Below are 19,286 nucleotides of genomic sequence, written 5' to 3'. Positions count from 1 at the left end.
TCTGCCTTGAGATTGCTCTCGAGTCGACTTCAATAGCAATATGTACAGGGCACTCTCAAACTTGGGTCCTGCTGACGGTAACAACCGCTCGCCTAGTCTTCAAATATTTGTAAACAGTACATATTCCCAACTCTTACCACTGAAAGTATTCAAGTCTGCTATATATACCTTGGTGAAAACGATTCTGATTGGATTACAGTCGGATTTATATAACCCTGGTGGAATGCTCGGCGCATGCAGGTAAAGTAGCCCTTACTTCGGCGTCTTGGGTGGGGCGGCGAGGCGGGATCGGCAGCCGACCTGAAATTCAGATCAGGTTAAATTTAAACAGGCCTCTAATTACGTCTGAGTCACTTTCTATAATTTGACGGCGTCGCTCGCATACCCTCAATTGTTCAACAATTGATTTCGAGCCTTTAGGGTTCTTTACGTAGTCCCTTATGGCGCCTCAAAATCCTACGACCGTATCAATTCTAGGGAAAGAGGCCATCATTGTCGAATATGGACTCTGGCAAAATTATGTTGCAAACGATCTCCTGACCAACATATCTTCCTCGACCTACGTCCTGATCACAGACACCAACATTGCTCCTCAGTATGTACCCTCCTTTCAGCAAAGCTTTCAGCAACAGGCTGCAAAGCTTCCCTCGAACCCACGCCTCCTCACATACACCATAGCTCCCGGTGAGAGCTCAAAATCACGGTCGACAAAAGCTGCTGTCGAGGACTGGCTTCTTGCGCAGGGATGTGTTCGCGATACGGTCATAATAGCGCTGGGCGGTGGTGTCATTGGCGACATGATTGGGTATGTCGCTGCCACATATATGCGAGGAGTCCGCTTCGTACAAGTACCTACGACGCTACTGTCTATGGTAGACTCGTCAATAGGAGGAAAGACTGCAATTGATACACCAGCTGGGAAGAATCTGATTGGAGCTTTCTGGCAGCCGGAGCGGATATACATCGACCTTCAATTCCTGGAGACGCTACCGAAGAGAGAGTTCATAAATGGCATGGCTGAGGTAGTAAAGACTGCAGCAATCTGGGATGAAGAGGCTTTTGCGGCCTTGGAAGATAGCGCTGATATCATCATGAAGGCCATCAGCAATAAGCAAGCCAAGGGGAAGGGCAGGCTGGAAAGCATTGCAGATATACTCAAGACACACGTGGTAGGCTCGGCCAAAGTCAAAGCCGACGTCGTCTCGGCGGATGAGCGCGAAGGTGGCTTGCGCAATCTTCTCAACTTTGGACACTCCATAGGCCATGCTATGGAAGCTATCTTGACCCCCCAGATCCTGCACGGAGAATGTGTTGCCATTGGTATGGTCAAAGAGGCTGAGCTGGCACGATACCTTGGAGTTCTGTCCCCCGGAGCTGTTGCAAGACTGACCAAATGCATCGCGAGCTATGGACTGCCTACATCCCTTCAGGACAAGGTTGTCCGCAAACGGTCTGCGAATAAGCACTGTGCTGTCGATGAGCTCATCCGAATAATGGCAGTCGACAAGAAGAACGAGGGTAAAAATAAGAAAATTGTTCTACTTTCCACCATTGGGAATACATATGAAAAGAAGGCGAGTGTGGTTGCAGACAAAGATATCCGGATCGTGTTATCACCAAGTATCCGCGTGCACCCTGGCATCAAATCCACCCTCAAGGTTTCTTGCACGCCACCGGGATCGAAAAGTGTCTCCAACCGAGTTCTAGTCATGGCTGCGCTTGGTGTGGGAGAATGCCGCATCACAAATCTTCTTCACTCAGATGATACTCAGGTCATGTTGAATGCTGTTGTCAAATTGGGAGGTGCAACTTACCGATGGGAAGACGACGGCAAGGTCCTAGTCGTTCACGGCAATGGTGGAAAGCTCAAGGCCAGTCCAGAAGAGTTATACTTGGGAAATGCTGGTACAGCTTCTCGTTTCTTGACAACCGTAGCGACTCTTGCCGAGCCATCTTCGGTTGAGGCCACTATACTCACCGGAAATGCTAGGATGAAAGAGCGCCCCATTGGACCTCTCGTGGACTCTCTGCAAGCCAATGGCGTACATGTTGAGTACGTCGAGAAAAAGGGCAGTCTACCGCTTAATATTACCGCTGCTGGTGGCTTCGCCGGTGGAGACATTGATCTGGCGGCGACTGTGTCCTCGCAATACGTCTCATCTCTGCTCATGTGTGCCCCTTACGCAAAGCAGCCCGTCACACTTCGCCTCGTTGGAGGTAAACCCATATCACAGCTTTATATTGACATGACCATCGCCATGATGGCCTCTTTCGGCGTTGTCGTTGAGAAATCTGCATCTGAAGAAAATACGTATCATATCCCGAAGCAGACATACACGAATCCTCCCACGTATGAAGTCGAGAGTGATGCTAGCTCCGCCACATATCCATTGGCTATTGCTGCGATCACAGGGACAACATGCACTGTACCAAATATAGGGTCCAGCTCTTTACAAGGCGATGCTCGATTCGCGGTGGATGTGCTGCGGCCGATGGGGTGCACTGTTGAACAGACCGCTACATCTACGACGGTGACAGGTCCCAAGCCCGGCCATCTGAAGGCCCTGAAGGAGGTTGACATGGAACCAATGACTGACGCATTCCTGACGGCTTCTGTGTTGGGCGCCGTTGCTTCTTCGAACGGCACAAATCGGACAACGAGGATCTACGGCATTGCCAACCAGCGAGTCAAGGAATGTAATCGGATAGCTGCCATAAAAGATGAGCTAGCCAAGTTTGGCGTCACCTGTCGAGAATTTGACGACGGTATTGAGATAGACGGCCAAGACATTCAGGCTCTCAAAGAGCCAGCAAATGGTGTGCACTGTTATGACGATCACAGAGTCGCCATGAGTTTCGCCGTACTTTCCCTAGTAACACCATCGTCTGCTTTGATCTTGGAGAGGGAATGTACTGGCAAAACGTGGCCTGGCTACTGGGATGTGTTGTCTGGAACATTCGGGGCCCAGCTTGAAGGCGTAGAGCGTTCGATATCACATCTGAATGGGTTGACGAACGGTGTGACCTCACCGAAGAAGTCCATCTTCATCATCGGTATGCGAGGTGCGGGCAAATCGACCACGGGTATGTGGGCTTCTCAGGCGCTTGGGTGGCCTTTTGTTGATCTGGATACCGCCCTTGAGAGGCATGTGGGTATGACGATACCTGAACTGATCAAGGATAAGGGGTGGGAGGGCTTCCGTGCAGACGAGTTCGACATACTAAAGAAGGTCATGAAAGAAAAACCGACTGGGCACATTTTCGCTTGCGGAGGTGGCATAGTTGAGACTCCGGAGGCACGTAAAGTCCTCGCACAGTATCACAAAGATGGAGGTATCGTGTTGCTCATCACACGAAACATTCAAAAGGTGGTTGAATATCTGAATGTCGACAAAACTCGACCTGCATACGTGGAGGACATTATGGAAGTATGGCTGCGGAGGAAGCCGTGGTTTTACGAATGCAGCAACTATCACTACCACAGTAATACCGCACACGCTGATGATCTTGGGAGTACCTTGGAAGATTTTGCACGTTTCATGTCTTCTATCAGTGGACAACATTCGGCTCTGGAAGACATCAAGCAAAAGGACCACTCCTTCTTCGTTTGTTTGTCCGTTCCTGAAGTGCGATCGTGGACAGCTCGACTGCCAGACATTGTAGTCGGCTCCGATGCTGTGGAACTTCGTGTTGATCTGCTGGAGGACCCTAATAGCTCCGATGGTATTCCATCTATCGAGTTCGTGATTGACCAGGTTGCACTTTTACGATCCTCCGTGGCTATTCCAATCATCTTCACGATCCGGACAGTTTCTCAGGGCGGCAAGTTCCCCGACACAGCTCACGGACGAGCGCTTGAACTTTATACAACCGCAATTCGTCTTGGTCTTGAGTTTATAGACCTGGAAATGACGTGGCCCGACGAGATCCTTCAACAGGTCGCTGAACAAAAGGGCTACTCACGCATTATCGCATCTCACCACGATCCTGTCAAGCAACTATCATGGTCGAACGGCTCTTGGATTCCCGTCTACAACAAAGCGCTGCAATATGCCGACGTCATCAAGCTGGTAGGTGTCGCCTCCAGTATCGAAGATAATTACGCCCTCGCTTCCTTCAAGAAATGGGCCGCCACAGCCCACCCCATCCCCCTGATTGCGATCAACATGGGTCTCCACGGCAAATTCTCCCGCATCATAAATGCCTTTATGACTCCGGTTTCCCATCCTCTCCTCCCCTCACAAACAGCGCCGGGCCAGATGTCGGCGACTGAGATTCGCTCCGCACTCTCCCTGATGGGCGAGATCGCGCCGAAGTCCTTCGCTGTCATCGGTTCGCCTGTCGCTACATCGCGCTCGCCGCCCATGCACAACAAACTCTTCCGCGAAGCAGGCCTGCCTCACTCATACACCTTTATTGAGTCCACCGACGTCGCGGAGATTCTCGACTACCTGCGCAGCCCCTCCTTTGGCGGTGCCAGCATCACCATGCCCATGAAGCAGCTCCTGATCCCCCACGTCGACGACTTGGGCCCTGAAGTCGCCGTCATCGGTGCTTTGAACACCATTGTGCCCGTCACAACTCGCGACGCTGCTGGGAAGTCCTCAACGCGCCTCGTGGGCCGCAATACAGACTGGCAGGGCATGACGCACGTCCTGCGCAGCGCAGGCGTGCGTGCGCGCCGCCGTATGGACAGCAGCGGCAGCACAGGCAGTGCACGAGGCAGCAAGGGTGACAGCGCGCTGGTGATCGGGGGCGGTGGCACGGCCCGCGCAGCTGTATACGCACTGCATGATATGGGTTTCGCACCGGTGTACCTAGTCGGCCGCACGCAGGCCAAGCTGCGAGAACTAGTGTCCGTGTTCCCGACAGAGTACGATGTGCGCGTGGTGGCTGATGTAGACGCTGTGGACGAACTGGAGCGTGTGCCGAGGGTGGCGATTGGGACCATCCCAGCAGACCAGCCGATTGATCAGGGGCTGAGAGAGGTACTGAGTGCGGTGTTCAAGAGGGCTGATGATGGTGATGGCGATGAAAGTGTTGGTGCGGCGAGGGCGGGCGAAAAGTGGTTGTTGGAAATGACGTACAAGCCGCCTGTGACGGCATTGATGCAGCTGGCGACAGACGCCGGGTGGAAGACGGTGAATGGGCTGGAGGTGCTTGTTGCCCAGGGCGTGTATCAGTTCCGGAACTGGACGGGCATCACGCCGGTGTACGAGGTCGCGCGGGTAAGTGCTTGATTGCATGAATCAGTAAGCGATTCTGGCTAATGGATGTGTAGAACGCGGTCATGTCGGCGGACTTGTAGAAAGACGCTACTGTTCACGAGGCACTTGTTTTGGCGTCCGCGGCAGGGGCGAAAAAGAATTATTGCTTGGCTTGATGATTGTGTTCAGGGGCTGGATGATGGTGAGGGACTGGGTCGGTCTGGCCGACGCGTTGTGTTGTAGCTGTGCACGGTAGGACACCACTGTCGGCAGTATATGTCCATGGCCTCTTCCATCGCTGGCTTGGTATCTGTCTACCATATCCTCTATACATACATATACCTCTAAAATCGTTTGGTTGTTCATGTTCCCCCCCCCCTTTTCTACTCGAGATCAAAGGACTGCGTGTATAGTCGTGGCTATATCCTCGTGTCCGTCTTGGTGGCAATGATATACAATATACCACCGCCATGACCTTCTCCTTTTCTCCCACATCCCTCTCCTTTTCTCCCATATCCCTCTCCTTCTCTCCCACACCTCCAATTCCCCAACCCCCTCTTCTCCTCCCCACCACATCCCCCTCACAGCACCCACCACCCCACACTCAAACGCCCAAAAACCGCCTCACACCCCTCACCCTCCGCCCCAAGCTCTCCCCATACCCAACCTCCACAACCCCCTTGCCAAACTCCCACATGCGCGCCGCACCCGCACCTCCCGGCATGCCCAGCACCGACGGAATCGCCGTCCGCAGCACCGACGGCCAACGATCAACACAAACACTCTTAACATTACACACGCCGCGCAGGCCCTCCGCACCGGCGAAACGGCCGTAGCCACTGCCGCGCACGCCGCCAAAGGGCAGCTGCACGGCGTAGTAGGCGGCGAAGTCGTTGACGCTGACCATGCCGGCGGATATACCGTCGGTCAAGTCGGCGAGGACGCGGGGGCAGCGGCCGAAGATGCTGGCGCCGAGGGCGTAGGGGGTTGCGTTTGCGGCGGCGAGGGCGGCGGCGGGGGTCGGGGCGCGGAGGAGGAGCATTACTGGGGCGAAGAGTTCGGTGCGGGCGATGCGCATGGAGGGAGTGACGTTTGAGAGTAGGGTTGGGGCGAAGTAGTGGCCTTTTGGGTGGGATGGGTGGGAGTAGGGGTTGCCGCCGGTGTGGAGGGTTGCGCCGTCGGCGATGGCTTCGGCGATGAGGGCTTGGAGGGCTGGGAAGGAGGATGGGGAGATGGAGGCGCCGAGGTCGATTGCGGGGGCGGAGGGCGGGTTGTCGAGGGCGGAGCCTTGGTTGAGGGATTTGATGAGCGGGAGGACGGCGGAGAGGATTTTGTCGTGGATGGCGGGCTGGGCGATGATGCGTTCGATGCCGATGCAGTTTTGGCCTGCGGATTGGAAGGTGCCGCGCATGAGGATGGGGATGATGCGGGAGAGGTCTGGGGCGGCGTCGTCGAGGACGATGGCAGGGTCTTTGCCGCCGAGCTCGATGACGGTGGGGATGAGGGCTGATGCGGCGGAGGCGGCGACGTGGAAGGCGACGGGTCGGGAGCCGATGAAGGTGATGTGTGCGATGCCTGGGTGGGAGGTGAGGTGTGGTGCGACGTCGGGCCAGCAGGTGACGGACTGGACGAGCTCGGGGGAATGACCGCAGGCGATCAGGGCGTGTTTTGCAACGGAGGCGAAGTAGGCAGAGGACCAGGCGGTCTGCTCGGAGCCCTTGACGACAATGGCATTGCCAGCGAAGAGTGACGATATGACGGGACTGATGAGGTTGTGGAACTGGGGTAGAGTCAGTGGGTGGAATAGGGGTAGTAGAGTGGCGGAGTGAGGTTGCTCACGGGATAGCTGGCGTCGTACATTAACATTCAGAAGAGCATGACAAGTGTAGAGAAGAGACTCACTTCCAGCTGACACAAGCAGCCACAACACCCAACGGCTCCCATCGGACCTCGTTCTTCTTGTAAAACATGAGGAAGTTCGTCGGTCGACGCTCCGGCCTGAGCGCCCTCTCGCCATGATCAATCACCCACTTGAGCTTCTCCGCCGTAACGAGAATCTCCCCAAACAGCGCGTCGATCCGGGTCTTCCCAGAATCAAGGCACGCAACTGTGGCCAGCGTATCCTGATTATCCAGCAGAAACCTGTTCATAACACGTCAGCACCTGTCTAAAATCCTCCACCTCTGAAGATCATGACTTCCTCCACCATACCTCAGCATACTCCTCAACACCCGCCTCCGCTGCGCAAACGTCGTCGTCCTCCACTCCCTCTGCGCCGCCTCCGCCCTCTCCACCGCCCTATCGATATCCGCCCGCGTATCAGGCTCGATCCGTCCCAGCAACCGCCCATTCGCAGGACAATAACACTGTATGGCCTCGCTGCCTTCAACCTGCCAATCACGTGAGCGCCCCTTTTCACCCCCTTTATCCGCCCTCACCACATCTTAATTATACATCATCCCACCCGCACAACAAGAGGACAGACAGAAACATACATACCTTGATCCCAGGCTTCTCTAGCACGTCCCCTTTCCACCCTTCCCTCGCCTGCTCCGGCACCGGCACGCTGTACCGCACTCCCGCCTCAGCTGCGGCCTGCGACCATCGACGCACCACCACGACGACAACGAGTAGCGCGAAGCCCGTGACTAGCGCCGGCGCGGCGAGGTGTAGAAGCGTCGAGACGTCGGTGTCGTTGACACGGGACGCGAGTGCGGTGAGTACGTCCATGGGGATATGTGCGTGTGAAGTGTGTATGCGTGCGTGCGTGTGTGTGTGTGTGTATAGCTACAGAAAGACGATGAAACGACGACAGTGGACGGAGACGCGATACCCGATGCGACGCAGGGAAAGCGCGTCGGTCCGCGCAGAGCTAGCGCCGGGGACCGAACTGGGTAGGTACGTACCGAGCGAGCGAGCGACCTTGCAAGGCTGCAAGGCTGCAAGGCTGTAATCAATTAAATCGATATAATTACAGTAGTGTGTGTATGTATGTATGCCTGAGGCACAGAGTCTCACATCATCCGTCACTAATCACATCAGATCACATCAGATCACACACATCCCATCCCATCGCCTCGCCTCGCCCCGCCTCGTCTCGCTAATCTTCGCCCGCCGGAGGCTAGCTAGAGTGGATGATGTGTAGCTGTTGTCTCACATCCATCCGTAGCTCGTGTTCGGAATACACAGATACGAAAATACGAAAGGGGGAGGAGGGGGCTAGGTGTGTGTGTTTGTGTGTGTATGTGTGTGTATGTGGCTTGAAATTGAGGCGTTGAGTAAGCCCTTTTTTTTCCCTGATCGTCCCGTCAAGGAAATAGATGGATACGAGTCTTGTGTGTGTGAAAGGATTTCGTGAGCCGACGAAAATGTCCCCCGCTTCTTTGGGGGTCTAATTATCTATTGTCGGAAAAAGGTTCGTTGTTTCATCGTGGTTCTTTTTGGGCTGGTTTAGTTGATTACTTTCCCGTCGGTCGGGAACTACGGAGGAGGTGCGTCGATCGCCCGCCTGCCCGCCTTGTGATGTGATGTGATGTGATGTGTGATGTGTGATGTGCCCGATTGCAGGAGCTATTATGGTATGTCGGGGTCACTGTACTGTAGTTAATTAGGGCTGGGATGATGCCCGAGTTTTACACGAGCAATCGGTGTCGGTCATGGTCTGATCATTTTAATACTCTCTCCCTCTCAATCAAGCCTATCCATTCTGTCCATCAATCCAATCCAGCCCAGCCAGCACCAATCCCTCGGAACGCCCCTTCCCCAAGAGTCCGGCATCCCCTAGTAGACCTAGTTCTTCTTAGTGAAAAGGGGAAACTCCGCTTTGGGGCTTGGGTTGGGTGGGAGATGAGGCGAGGCGAGGTGACTGTAGAGTTTTGTGCGCACATATACGGTATACATGTACCTGCGTACACACACACACACACATGTACACATACACATAGCCATACCCGTGCCCAAGGACTCGGAGCCATCACACACACACACACAGAGTGACAAGACACCACCACCTCATAACCTCGCCCAGCGTCTTGGCTACCGACTCTTCCTATTCATGCAACCTCGCCAAGCGTTCGCATGCGGTAGCGTAGGTGCAGAAGGTAGGTTGTGCGTCGTCCATACTTACGGAACCGCGAGGGGGATGTAAATTGGGGAATGGGAAATGTGCGATTGGTGCGCTGGGTATAGTTCGGGAGTATGTATATATATGTATGTATGTATGTGTGCATCGACTCGAAGCGACGGGACTCGATGTCCGCGCGTCGAGGCTGCAATGGAATGGCAATGGCAATGTAGTATACTGTGATGGCAAAGTGATAGAACAGCAACATGATCTCATCCAGGCCGTGTCCAGGAAGTGTATGGGCAGGGGTTGAGTTAGCGAAAACGAGATGGAACGGTATGGTGGGTTGGATGGTTGTTGGATAGTTTGTTGGGTTGGATGTGTGGGTGTTGGTTCGTGGGGATGTATTGGTGAGTGTGAGGGCTAGGGTTTAGAATGATGGCAGGCATGGATTGGGTGTTGGGCAGAGGCTGAGGAGAAGGGGGGTTGGCATTTGTTGGTCTTGGTGGGTGGTGTTGTTGAGGGGTGGTGTTGTTGAGGGGTGGAGTTGTGGATGTGGTTGTGGATGTGAGTGTGGATATGGACGCGAGTATGAGTGTGGATATGAGTGTGGGTGTGGATGTGAGCGTGGATCTGGCTACGAGTGTGAGTGCGGATATGGATACGAACACAGGCCAGTACTGCTCTACGACACAGAAGCACGCCAAATGCAGTAACTGTCCATCCATCCATCCATCCTCCCTCCCTCCTCAGGGCAAAACTTCGGACGTAATGATGATAAACCTCCCAACAGCACGGTACAACGCACGCACACACACACACGCCAGCATCAATCGTCAAACATAGTGCGTGTGTGTGCGTGTGTGCATTTGTGGGGAGGGTGGGTTTCAACAACCGCGGAGTGAATTGGATAATTAATTGTTATGTGTGCCTGTGTGTATATGTCGAATGATGTTCGGATTTCCCGTGTTGACGGGTGGGCTCGTCTGAGGTGGGCCTGGAGGGGTGGTGGGCGAGGTGGGTTGTGTGTATGGGATGTTGTATGCGTGTGTATGTGTGTATGGAGTGAGTTGGGCAATGTGTATATGCAGTTATCATGCATTCAGCTGCTCGCGTGAGACATGATGAGAAAGGATGGATAGAGCGGCATACAAACAAGCAGTGCAGACAAGCAGTGAAGCAATGAAGCAATGAAGCAAGCAGACCAAACAACAAACAAACACACCCCTCAAACACCATACATTCCCATACCCTACACAAAACCCAACGATTCCACATTCCCTACGCTATAATCTTAGCATACACACATAAACACATCTGAAAAGCGTATCCGGACCCAAAGTCTAAACATTCCATGACAGAGGGCCATCCATCTTTCGCCGCGGGGGTATCGCAGTCAACCACAGCCATTCAAGTCTAGTCGTTATGCCAGGGACACGCGCTCATCGGACATGGCTCCGAGGTGTTCATCGTCGTTTTGTACCCATCCATTCCAACCCACCAAGTGAGGATCAGAAGCTCAGTCTGACAACTCGTGAACGATCTACGGGAAGGAGGCTTTGGGAGGGAGGCAGGGCCGAAGACGGTGGTCTGCATCTACCAACATACAGTAGGAGAGAGTAAAGGAAAGGCTAGCGGGTTCGCAGATGCGTGCGTGGCGGGGAAAGATTGCTTTTGTCTGGTCAGTCTTATGTCTGAGGAGTAGGTTGTTCTGCCAGGGCAGCATAGTACAGTGATAGCACATAGTACAGTAGTGCAGTACTATGAAATGGAAGAACAAAAAGCGTCCGGGCCGAGAAAAACTCTCATATCGACATCACTGTAACACATAACACAGACTCGAGAATCAGAAATTAAAGAGTTACAATTGTACATATTATGCACATCACCATCATCCTCTTTACATGTCTTATGTCATTGTCAATGTCATCTATTACATGTCATAGTCATTGATATCAGGAAAGGTCAAGACAGACGAGTCTTTCCCCTCCCCCCAAATTCCAACCCCCTACCGCCCATGTCCACCAATTCCTTGCTTCCATGATGGGTAGCTAATGTACAGGTTGTTTTTTGTTGTCTTCCTCGTCGCTGTCCGTTCGTTCGTCGGCGTATGGTGCCTGCCTGCCTGCCGGCCCTCTAAACCAAACCAAGACAATACCATGTAACCCTAGTAGTAGTAGAAGCATCATTCTCCCTCTATGACATGGTCAAGAACAACCTGATCATTCCCTTTAGGAACAATGAAACGCCTGTGATATGCCACATACACACACACAGTCAACTGCTGCCCCAAAATCCTCTAGTCCAGTCCACTGACCAAACGCCGTCTCCGTGCAAAGAAGATTGGTATAAAGCGAAAAAAAAAATTCAGAAAGAAGGCCGCACGCAGCCCTGATGCGCGAATATGGCGCTGTCTCTCAACTGTTCCCCGGTAAACGCCAGAGCATATTGTAATAAAGACAATGTGTTTGACTGCTTCGATTCTCATGATACAGCAATAGCATTAGCCGCAGCATGGCAACCGCGCTCATGTCGCTTCATATTGCTCCGAACACTAAATGCCTTCCCGCATCCGGGCTGCGGGCACTTGTACGGCTTCTCCCCGGTATGGCTATGGCTGTGAATGCGGAGACTGCTGGGCCGCGAGAACGCCTTGTTGCAGGTCGAGCAGATATAGCGGTCCTGGGACTGTGGGAAGGCCGAGGCGCTGCTGGTGCTGATGTAGTGATGGTGTTGCCATGGGTTTGAAGTTCCGGGGGATGAGGGGATGGCAGTACTTGTTACTGGTGGAGGAGGAAAGTCTGTTGGCAACGGTCGTTGCGAGTACAGGCCGTTCGCGGGTGTGAAAGAAGAGTCTGGGGAGTAGTAGGAGGCCGGGGATGTTGTGCCAGGAGAGGAGGAAGCTTGGTCCTGAGTATAAGGCGAGACGCTCGAGACTGATGGTGCTGATGGTTCTTTCGCCGGTTGAGTCCGTTGGTCGGCTTGCCGTTGGTGCTCAGGGTCCATGTTGTTCAATGAACTCAGGTGATATGGCTGTGAAGATAGGGAAGAATGTGTTGAGGCGGTAGAAGGAGAGTGGTTACCATCAGTGAATTTCTCAGGGTACATGGGAGGGGTAGGCGGTAGCCTCATCCTATGGTCCATCTTCTGCTGGCTGCTCACGGCTATGGAGATAAGATCCCTTCGCATCTCCGCTGAAGCGGGAGCTGGAGCTGGCTGGTATCGTTGTGGAAAATGCGGCTGTGGACTCTGGTACATGCTGGTTGGAGAAGATTCTGGTGAACTGCGTACCGGAAAGCGATGCACAGGCATTGGCGGAGCCGATCTCTCGCCATCAGCCATTCCGAGGAGACTAGATATTGATGGGAGCAGTGGCTTGTTCGAGTTATCCTCGACAGGCGGTGACGGGGGAGACTGTGGTCTTCTTTGGTAAATGTGGTTGCCATGCTGCGAGTATGGATGGGAATGTGGTGGATAGGCTGGTCCATGTTGTGGTGGTAAGTGATGATGAGTTCGTGACTGTGTGTGCGGAGAGGATGTGCGCTGTGAACAACAGTCAACAAAGTGACGATGTCCGTCCCTTTCGGCGGTGCCGTGGAGCATTGTCGACAACTGCATTCTCGGTATGTGATCAAAATCCCAAGAAAGAAAATATACAGTGGTAGTGCAAGGCGAGAGTGGCAAATGGCCACAATGAGGGAGCAGAGATGGAATGGGATAGCAAAGGCTAACCAGTCGCAGCAAAGCAGGATATGAAAACAAAGGTTGCAGACAAATCGAGGTGTAAAGAGGCTGGGCTGACGAGGAGCGAGCTCAGGTAAGTAATAGTAGGCAGACAAGAAGCGCAGGCTCTCTCTCTCTGTGTGTCTGTCTCTCTCACTAACAGGGAGTGACGAAGGCACAGAGTCGCCGGCGGGGTGGGTCAGACAGTGGGAACCCCAGTCGAGATAGTTGGGGATGAGCCAAGGTCGAAGTTGCGGACCGTTAATGGGTAGCGAGCAGGGATGACACTCTCATGACAACGGCACGAACGGTAATGCAGACGGGGCAACAGTCGGTTAGGCTTAGATGGAGACGGGGATGCTGAGTCTGAGATGAAGCGCGAGGTTTCTGCGATGCTTCGGGGGAGGGCCAGGGGGTCTGGCTTCTGGAGTGGAGGCGTCTCCGAGCCTTGCTCTCTGTCTTCGTATCCCGGGCTGTCAATCTATACTGGCGGCGGTTATCGCCCTTTTCTGAACGAGTGCGAGGCCAGGGAGGACCGTTGTTCAGGACAGACAGGGGTTTGGCGACAGGGGCAAGGACAGGCAATACTGCACCGCAGATCGCCCAAGCCTGACGAGTGAAGGACAGAGCAAACGGAAGAATATGTATGTACGGACGGGCGAGTGAACAGGGTAGGTTGGCAGTCTCAGTCAGACCAAAAAAGCTCCGGCCGGATAAGAGGGTTTCACAATATGGACTGGAGTCGTGATAAACAGCCGATGGCGATGGTGATGCTGACACAGACACCGACACAGACAGGGTGAGCTCGAGCCTCAAGCTTATAATGTCAACGCGATCAATGACAGGACCCTGGGTCTTGGCGTTTGGGCCACGAAGACCTCGCAGCAGTCTTTGCGTTTGACGAGAAGAATAGAGATCCCAGACCACGCGTTGACGAAATGAGGCAGCACTGTAAGGAGGAGCTAGGACCAGCGATGAGGCACGGTAGGACGTCCAGAGACTGTGGTCTTGTGGCAGAAATCGTCAAGCGTTCTTTTGGAATGCTGTGTCCAGCAAAGCCGTGATAGACGTATGGTGTTGAGGAGATTGGAGGTCGTGGAGTGAGAAGAGTGAATGAAATGCAGGTCCACGTGGAAAGGATGATAAGATGTGATGCGATGCGATGGATGATATCTGCAGAAACTCACTAGAGGGTCGATGAGGGGGGGAGGGGGGAGGGGGGAGGAGGCAAGCTAAAGATGTTAGCACTACTACACACACTAACTACTACATAGAGTGCAGTGCACTATAGCTCTTTCTAGTAATCGGTCGTTGCTGTTTGTTTGCCATCACTCGTTCACTTGAACCGTTTGACCACGGTACCACGTCTAAACGGTTCTGCCTGACAGCAATGTACTATATACTGCTGCCGCCCATCCATCTTGCAGAGCTAGGACGATTGTCAGTGTAGAGAGCATGATAGAGCATGATGGTGTATAACAAACAAGACATAGACGGGTGTTGTTGTAATTCTCCATACTCAGGCCGCGGAGCTCGTCAACGTATTCGGCAAACTCCATGTTAGAGGCAATAGGCTGGACGGATACAAGGACAGAAGAGTAGAAGTGTGAGCGATGGACAACAAACAACAATGGGCGAAAGGCGGGAAGGCGCTGCAAATCTTCTAAATAGCGTTAATGCCCCGAGACTAGTGTTGCCTAGCCCCGGGAAGCTCCAAAGCGGGAACGCTGATTGGACGTGCAAGCGAGATCAGATCCCCCCTCTCTACACTAAATGCCCCTACCCGCCTGTCTGTTCTGCCAGTGCCGATCTACCCACTTTGTCTTGTCACTACCTCATTGTGATACTCTACCCTCATCCCTTATCCCTCATCCGCACCACCACTACCCCCCTCCCCCCCCCCTAAACCCTCAAATCTGCACCAGCCTTTTTCCCCACGGAATTGTCCTTGCCCCACCGGTAATGTAATGTGCATGCATGGAACGCTCGTAATTCTGGGTTGTCGTTTTCGGGAAGGCAGAAGATGTAAACGAAGAGGAAGGCGCACACGACAAGGCTTACATACCTAATATTGCCTCCCACTGCAACCGTGACGCACTCAACCCACAGAGATCTCACACTTACTCTGCATATATACACACATACACCAACTAACTCGACTTGCAACATCTTCCAACATCTCAAGTCGTGGGGTCCGCCAGTCGTCGTCTCTTCCTACTAGCGAGCTTGCTTCAAGGAGCTAAGAATGGGTGGATGGTAGGTAGGTAGATACCTCGGCCGCGCGCCAAGACTAGATCGATGGCTCCGGAGTTCTGGACTCATACTACGTGAACCCATCATCTGCCCGCGCAGCGTCATTCCACTTGAAACAGAGAGGTAGGCGATGGTCCACTACCTACGTCTCAAGACCAACAGATCCGACTGTTTCCACGCAGTGTTCTGCCGAGGTACCGCAAACCAAACAGTGACTTAGTCTTGTACATATATGCGCAGAAACGAGGCTGTTCTTTAGAATAAAAAAAGCCTTAGCATTATTAGCTGGCTGCTCGGTGCAAAAGAGGATGAGCACGATGCGATTTGCTCGTCATGGGTGCAGAATGCGAAGTTTGGCCATGACGGGACGATCATGACACCAGCTGCAACGGTTCCATATGCGCCGCCACGTTGGATTGGCTTCTCTCTCCACGCCACTCATTATAGAGCAGATAGACTAGCAAAGGCGTCATCTCGCTATCACACAATCCTGCGAGCGCTGATTGCTCAAGTTTGGATAGATCCGTTCCAATTGCCATTATAAGAGTCAGATTCACGATGAGAGATCCTTGGCCACGGCTGTTCGCCATAATACCCGAGCCCTGCGGCGGAGCGCATCCTACGGCCCTTATCATGACCGAGTCGGAGGCATCCTGCCAGTCAAACAGAAGCGTTGGTTGGATGAGCAGGACCAAGACTGTCATCGCCACGAACAAGAATGTGAGCACTGCGTAGGTTTGGTTTGGGTAGAATAAAAGACACGGGCCATGATTGATGTTCCAGCAAGTAGTCCGATGATCAAGTAGGACCCAGCCTGTTGGGATTTGGATGTCAGTTAGCGGCGGAGATCCGAGTGACCATTACCATTATACCATGGGGGGCGCAAGGGATCCTCGGCCAGCCAGTGCAAGAGGGAAAAGCTCGTAGCATTTTTATTTCTCCCCCCCTCCAAAAGTTCATTCCGGCTCAACTACTGCATTGGGCGGGCTGACGACGCTCGGCAGTCGACCAGGTCCAAGAAAAAGCCAGCGATACGTTCGTCTACGGGTGGAATTGTGAGCAGATCGAATTGCCGTGTACCGCAATGTGGCTTGCCGATGGACGAGTCTCGTTCTTGGATGATTTGGGGGAGGAAGATGCAGGCTCCTCGAAGGGAGATAGGAACAGGATGTAGGTAGGGGTGGGTAGACGGTGAGGATGATACTCAAGATGCGACATGCGACATGCGACATGCGATCGGAAGAAGCGGGCGTTGGACCATCTAGGCAGTTGTAACTTTTGTATTTGTCGCTGACGTCTGGCGGCTAATAATTACATACGTGCACGCCCAGTTAGCCAGTTGCCCAGCAGCCCAGCAGCCCAGCAGCTCACCTACAGTAGAGTACTGTAGGTAGCAGTCGGTGGACAGCGCCTCGACGGTAAGTACCATGCCCATGCCACGACCACTACACAACAACTGCACAAAGGCGAAAACCACATCGTTGCATTGTCGCCCCGATGCGTCCATTCATAGGCGAGTATACAGCCTCGGCCCTGCTCGCCGCCACGTTGGTGTCTCGTGGTGGTGATGGAATTGCCGTGCCAGGGTAGGTTAGGTCAGGTATGGTAGGGTAGTTTAGGGGGAGGGGGGGGGGGGGGGGGATTTTTACTCTATGTTGGGGGGGGGGGGGGGGGGGAGTGGATTATTACTCTATGTAGTGAATGCTCTGGAATCGACAATTACACACTTCTTCTCTCCATTCAGAATCCACCACAGGCCTTGTAATCAAGTTGAAAGCTATAGCACACATCCTACTATGTGTACACACGTATCAAGGTAAATTAGAATGGTCCAGTGCACTGCATGATGCTTCATCGATCCATCCATCGAACATCATATCATCATGTCAGACACAGAAGAGATCACGGACAGCAGTACATGGTGATGATGTGCGAACCGTGCTGGCGTTGGTTGGGCATTGTTTGTTGGGTGTGGGTTGTAAAGTTGGGAATGTGTCGACTGAGTGGTGATGATTGGGTGTTGGCAGAAAGTCAGACTGGAATGTACTCTGTATACTAGCTACTACTAAGTGTACGTAGGCACGGATAGAAGAGCGTGACGAGGATCGACGGCGGCGTCGGGTGAGGTGAGAGGGAGAAGGGGGAGGGGGGGGACAGTACTGGTGGTGAGCGGGTGTTTAGGTTTAGAGAGATGAGTGTGCGTGTGTGTGTGTGTGTTGTGATGATGATTAGGGGGAGGGGATAGTGTAGTGTATTATTGTAGTAGGGTCCACTGATCAGCCTGGGTGCTGGCTAGAATGCCGGCTAGAAAGGCCAGAGAAGACGGCTAAGAGCAGAAGGAGCCACCGCTAATCTTGGTAGGTACAGTCTCGGTCTCGCCTGCACTGCGATCGCCATGACTCGGCCGAACAATAACACACACACTCACACACTCACACTACACTCACATACACACGCGATTACACAGGGCGAAAGACAAGTGGATGTGAGAGAAGAACTGTTGAACGACGTGAGGAGACAGAGGGGCGCAGAGATGCTGCATTGGGCGCGTCGATCATCCGATGTCATTGTCTATTGCCTATTATCTGTTGTCATTGTGCTTGTCATCATCCATCGCCATTATCTGATTACCATCATCCTTCTTCCTATCACCTGTAGACACACACCCACCACTGGGACAGTCACGTGCTACTGCCTGGCTGCCTTGCTGACTGCCTCTTCTCTCATTGGCTGTCCATCTCCCTGTGCCTGCCCGTCATCGTGTCTGCCTTAATTCCCGTGATTGCCTTAATTTCTTACGTATTCCGCACAGAACACTATTTCCCATATCCATATCCACTATCACATTCACTTCCAAGCTCCATACATCAAAATATCGACAGCTAATCACTTTACTTCTTCTTCCACTCACTGCTACTGCACTGCTCCATGCTATACTTCCACCCGTCCAGCTCGCCCATCTCCTCACCCACGCCCTGTGCCTCCTAGGTCCGATCCTGGTGAATTTCGCCGCAAGAACAATCACTGTCAAGGATTCTCTTCAAACCTTACGCGGCTGCTTCCACTTCGCTATTCATTATGCCTGTCACTGCTGCTCGTCTCGAGCTGTCCCGACCGGAGATTGCTCCTTTCTTGTCACCGCTGTCAGCTCGCTGCCTCAATCCGAGTCCACTGCTCAACCAAACCTACCCTACCATATCGCTCTCCACAACAACACCCACAATGGGGAACAGGTAGGGATCTACTGAACCTAATACCTGTATAGACAGACCGGAATGGCTGATGGCCTGACGTGCATACAATGCCTTTGTTTCCTGCCTCACAATCACCGCTACCTATCTGGTGGGGACGAAGCTTTGAGCCCTATCTACCTTTTAGGTAGGGCTGAAGGTGCTGCCTATGCAAGGTCGCGGCGAGAGCCATTAACGAAAGCTTCTCATAATACCATAACACCTTTACTGCCTCATTTCAATCCTGACACCACAAAGACTAATCTTGTTCGCAGTCATCCTTCATCTCCTACCTATACTACCTGCCTTCAAGAACAGCATCACTCCATCAACAGTAGACTGTGCCTCCCGACCGCTCGCTGCATCAGGTGCTTGTGCCAACTCTACAATCATCTCATATCGAGTGAGCCTTTTCAACATACTGTAATATGCGCACTGCTCCTCTATCGCCACCAATCGGTCCTACACAACCGTCAAACACAAATCGTCTAATCCCACATCATTTTTAATATTCTCTTCTTCAGCCTGTATTATCTCAGCTCTTCAACTGTCCATCCATGATCCCTCGAGCCCCACGCCTGCCTTACTCCCCACAAACCTCACGCCCTAACTGGAGAGTCAAAGACTGAGAGCAATGGTGCCACCACCACTCTTGCACTCTCTTGCACCCTGGCTCATCCTAATCTGGCTGCAGCGATCAATAATCCAATGTCCTAAACTGATCGACTGCATCGCAACCTTCAAGGCCTATCCTCGCACTGCAAACTGGTCCCGTTTTCCAATCACGAACCCAATTCTCACCTCTCCCAT

At 53.1% G+C, this 19,286-nt stretch overlaps 6 protein-coding genes across 6 annotated transcripts; 2 read left to right on the top strand and 4 right to left on the bottom strand.

The window, feature by feature from the left end:
- The first annotated feature begins 349 nt into the window (after positions 1 to 349).
- Positions 350 to 5,765, top strand: EJ05DRAFT_514844 (Shikimate dehydrogenase). The gene is made up of 2 exons (XM_033748565.1): positions 350 to 5,228; positions 5,282 to 5,765. The coding sequence occupies exons 1-2, from the start codon at positions 441 to 443 to the stop codon at positions 5,306 to 5,308; spliced, it is 4,815 nt and encodes a 1,604-aa protein (XP_033595807.1). The 5' UTR covers positions 350 to 440; the 3' UTR covers positions 5,309 to 5,765.
- Positions 5,766 to 5,811: 46 nt separating this feature from the next.
- On the bottom strand, positions 5,812 to 7,937 carry EJ05DRAFT_490070 (Aldedh-domain-containing protein; the record flags this gene model as incomplete). Its single annotated transcript, XM_033745845.1, has 5 exons — positions 5,812 to 6,987; positions 7,047 to 7,053; positions 7,110 to 7,349; positions 7,419 to 7,650; positions 7,703 to 7,937. 5 exons carry the CDS (start codon positions 7,935 to 7,937, stop codon positions 5,812 to 5,814), a joined length of 1,890 nt encoding a protein of 629 aa, XP_033595806.1.
- A 1,514-nt stretch (positions 7,938 to 9,451) lies between these two features.
- EJ05DRAFT_212427 (uncharacterized protein) lies at positions 9,452 to 10,095 on the bottom strand. Its single transcript, XM_033739830.1, has one exon. It carries the CDS (start codon positions 9,996 to 9,998, stop codon positions 9,585 to 9,587), a length of 414 nt encoding a protein of 137 aa, XP_033595805.1. The 5' UTR covers positions 9,999 to 10,095; the 3' UTR covers positions 9,452 to 9,584.
- Positions 10,095 to 10,680, bottom strand: EJ05DRAFT_212422 (uncharacterized protein). The gene has a single exon (XM_033739829.1). The coding sequence runs from the start codon at positions 10,546 to 10,548 to the stop codon at positions 10,192 to 10,194; it is 357 nt and encodes a 118-aa protein (XP_033595804.1). The 5' UTR covers positions 10,549 to 10,680; the 3' UTR covers positions 10,095 to 10,191.
- A 1,074-nt stretch (positions 10,681 to 11,754) lies between these two features.
- On the bottom strand, positions 11,755 to 12,276 carry EJ05DRAFT_444901 (uncharacterized protein; the record flags this gene model as incomplete). The annotated part of the gene is made up of 1 exon (XM_033742147.1): positions 11,755 to 12,276. One exon carries the CDS (start codon positions 12,274 to 12,276, stop codon positions 11,755 to 11,757), a length of 522 nt encoding a protein of 173 aa, XP_033595803.1.
- A 3,435-nt stretch (positions 12,277 to 15,711) lies between these two features.
- EJ05DRAFT_514841 (uncharacterized protein) lies at positions 15,712 to 16,443 on the top strand. Its single transcript, XM_033748564.1, has 3 exons — positions 15,712 to 15,966; positions 16,037 to 16,169; positions 16,251 to 16,443. Exons 1-3 carry the CDS (start codon positions 15,805 to 15,807, stop codon positions 16,418 to 16,420), a joined length of 465 nt encoding a protein of 154 aa, XP_033595802.1. The 5' UTR covers positions 15,712 to 15,804; the 3' UTR covers positions 16,421 to 16,443.
- The last annotated feature ends 2,843 nt before the right edge of the window (positions 16,444 to 19,286 follow it).

This window comes from Pseudovirgaria hyperparasitica, assembly GCF_010093815.1.
Source record: "Pseudovirgaria hyperparasitica strain CBS 121739 unplaced genomic scaffold EJ05scaffold_20, whole genome shotgun sequence".
Taxonomy (NCBI): Eukaryota; Fungi; Ascomycota; class Dothideomycetes; order Acrospermales; family Acrospermaceae; genus Pseudovirgaria; species Pseudovirgaria hyperparasitica.
This window is presented reverse-complemented; position numbering and strand designations above follow the sequence as displayed.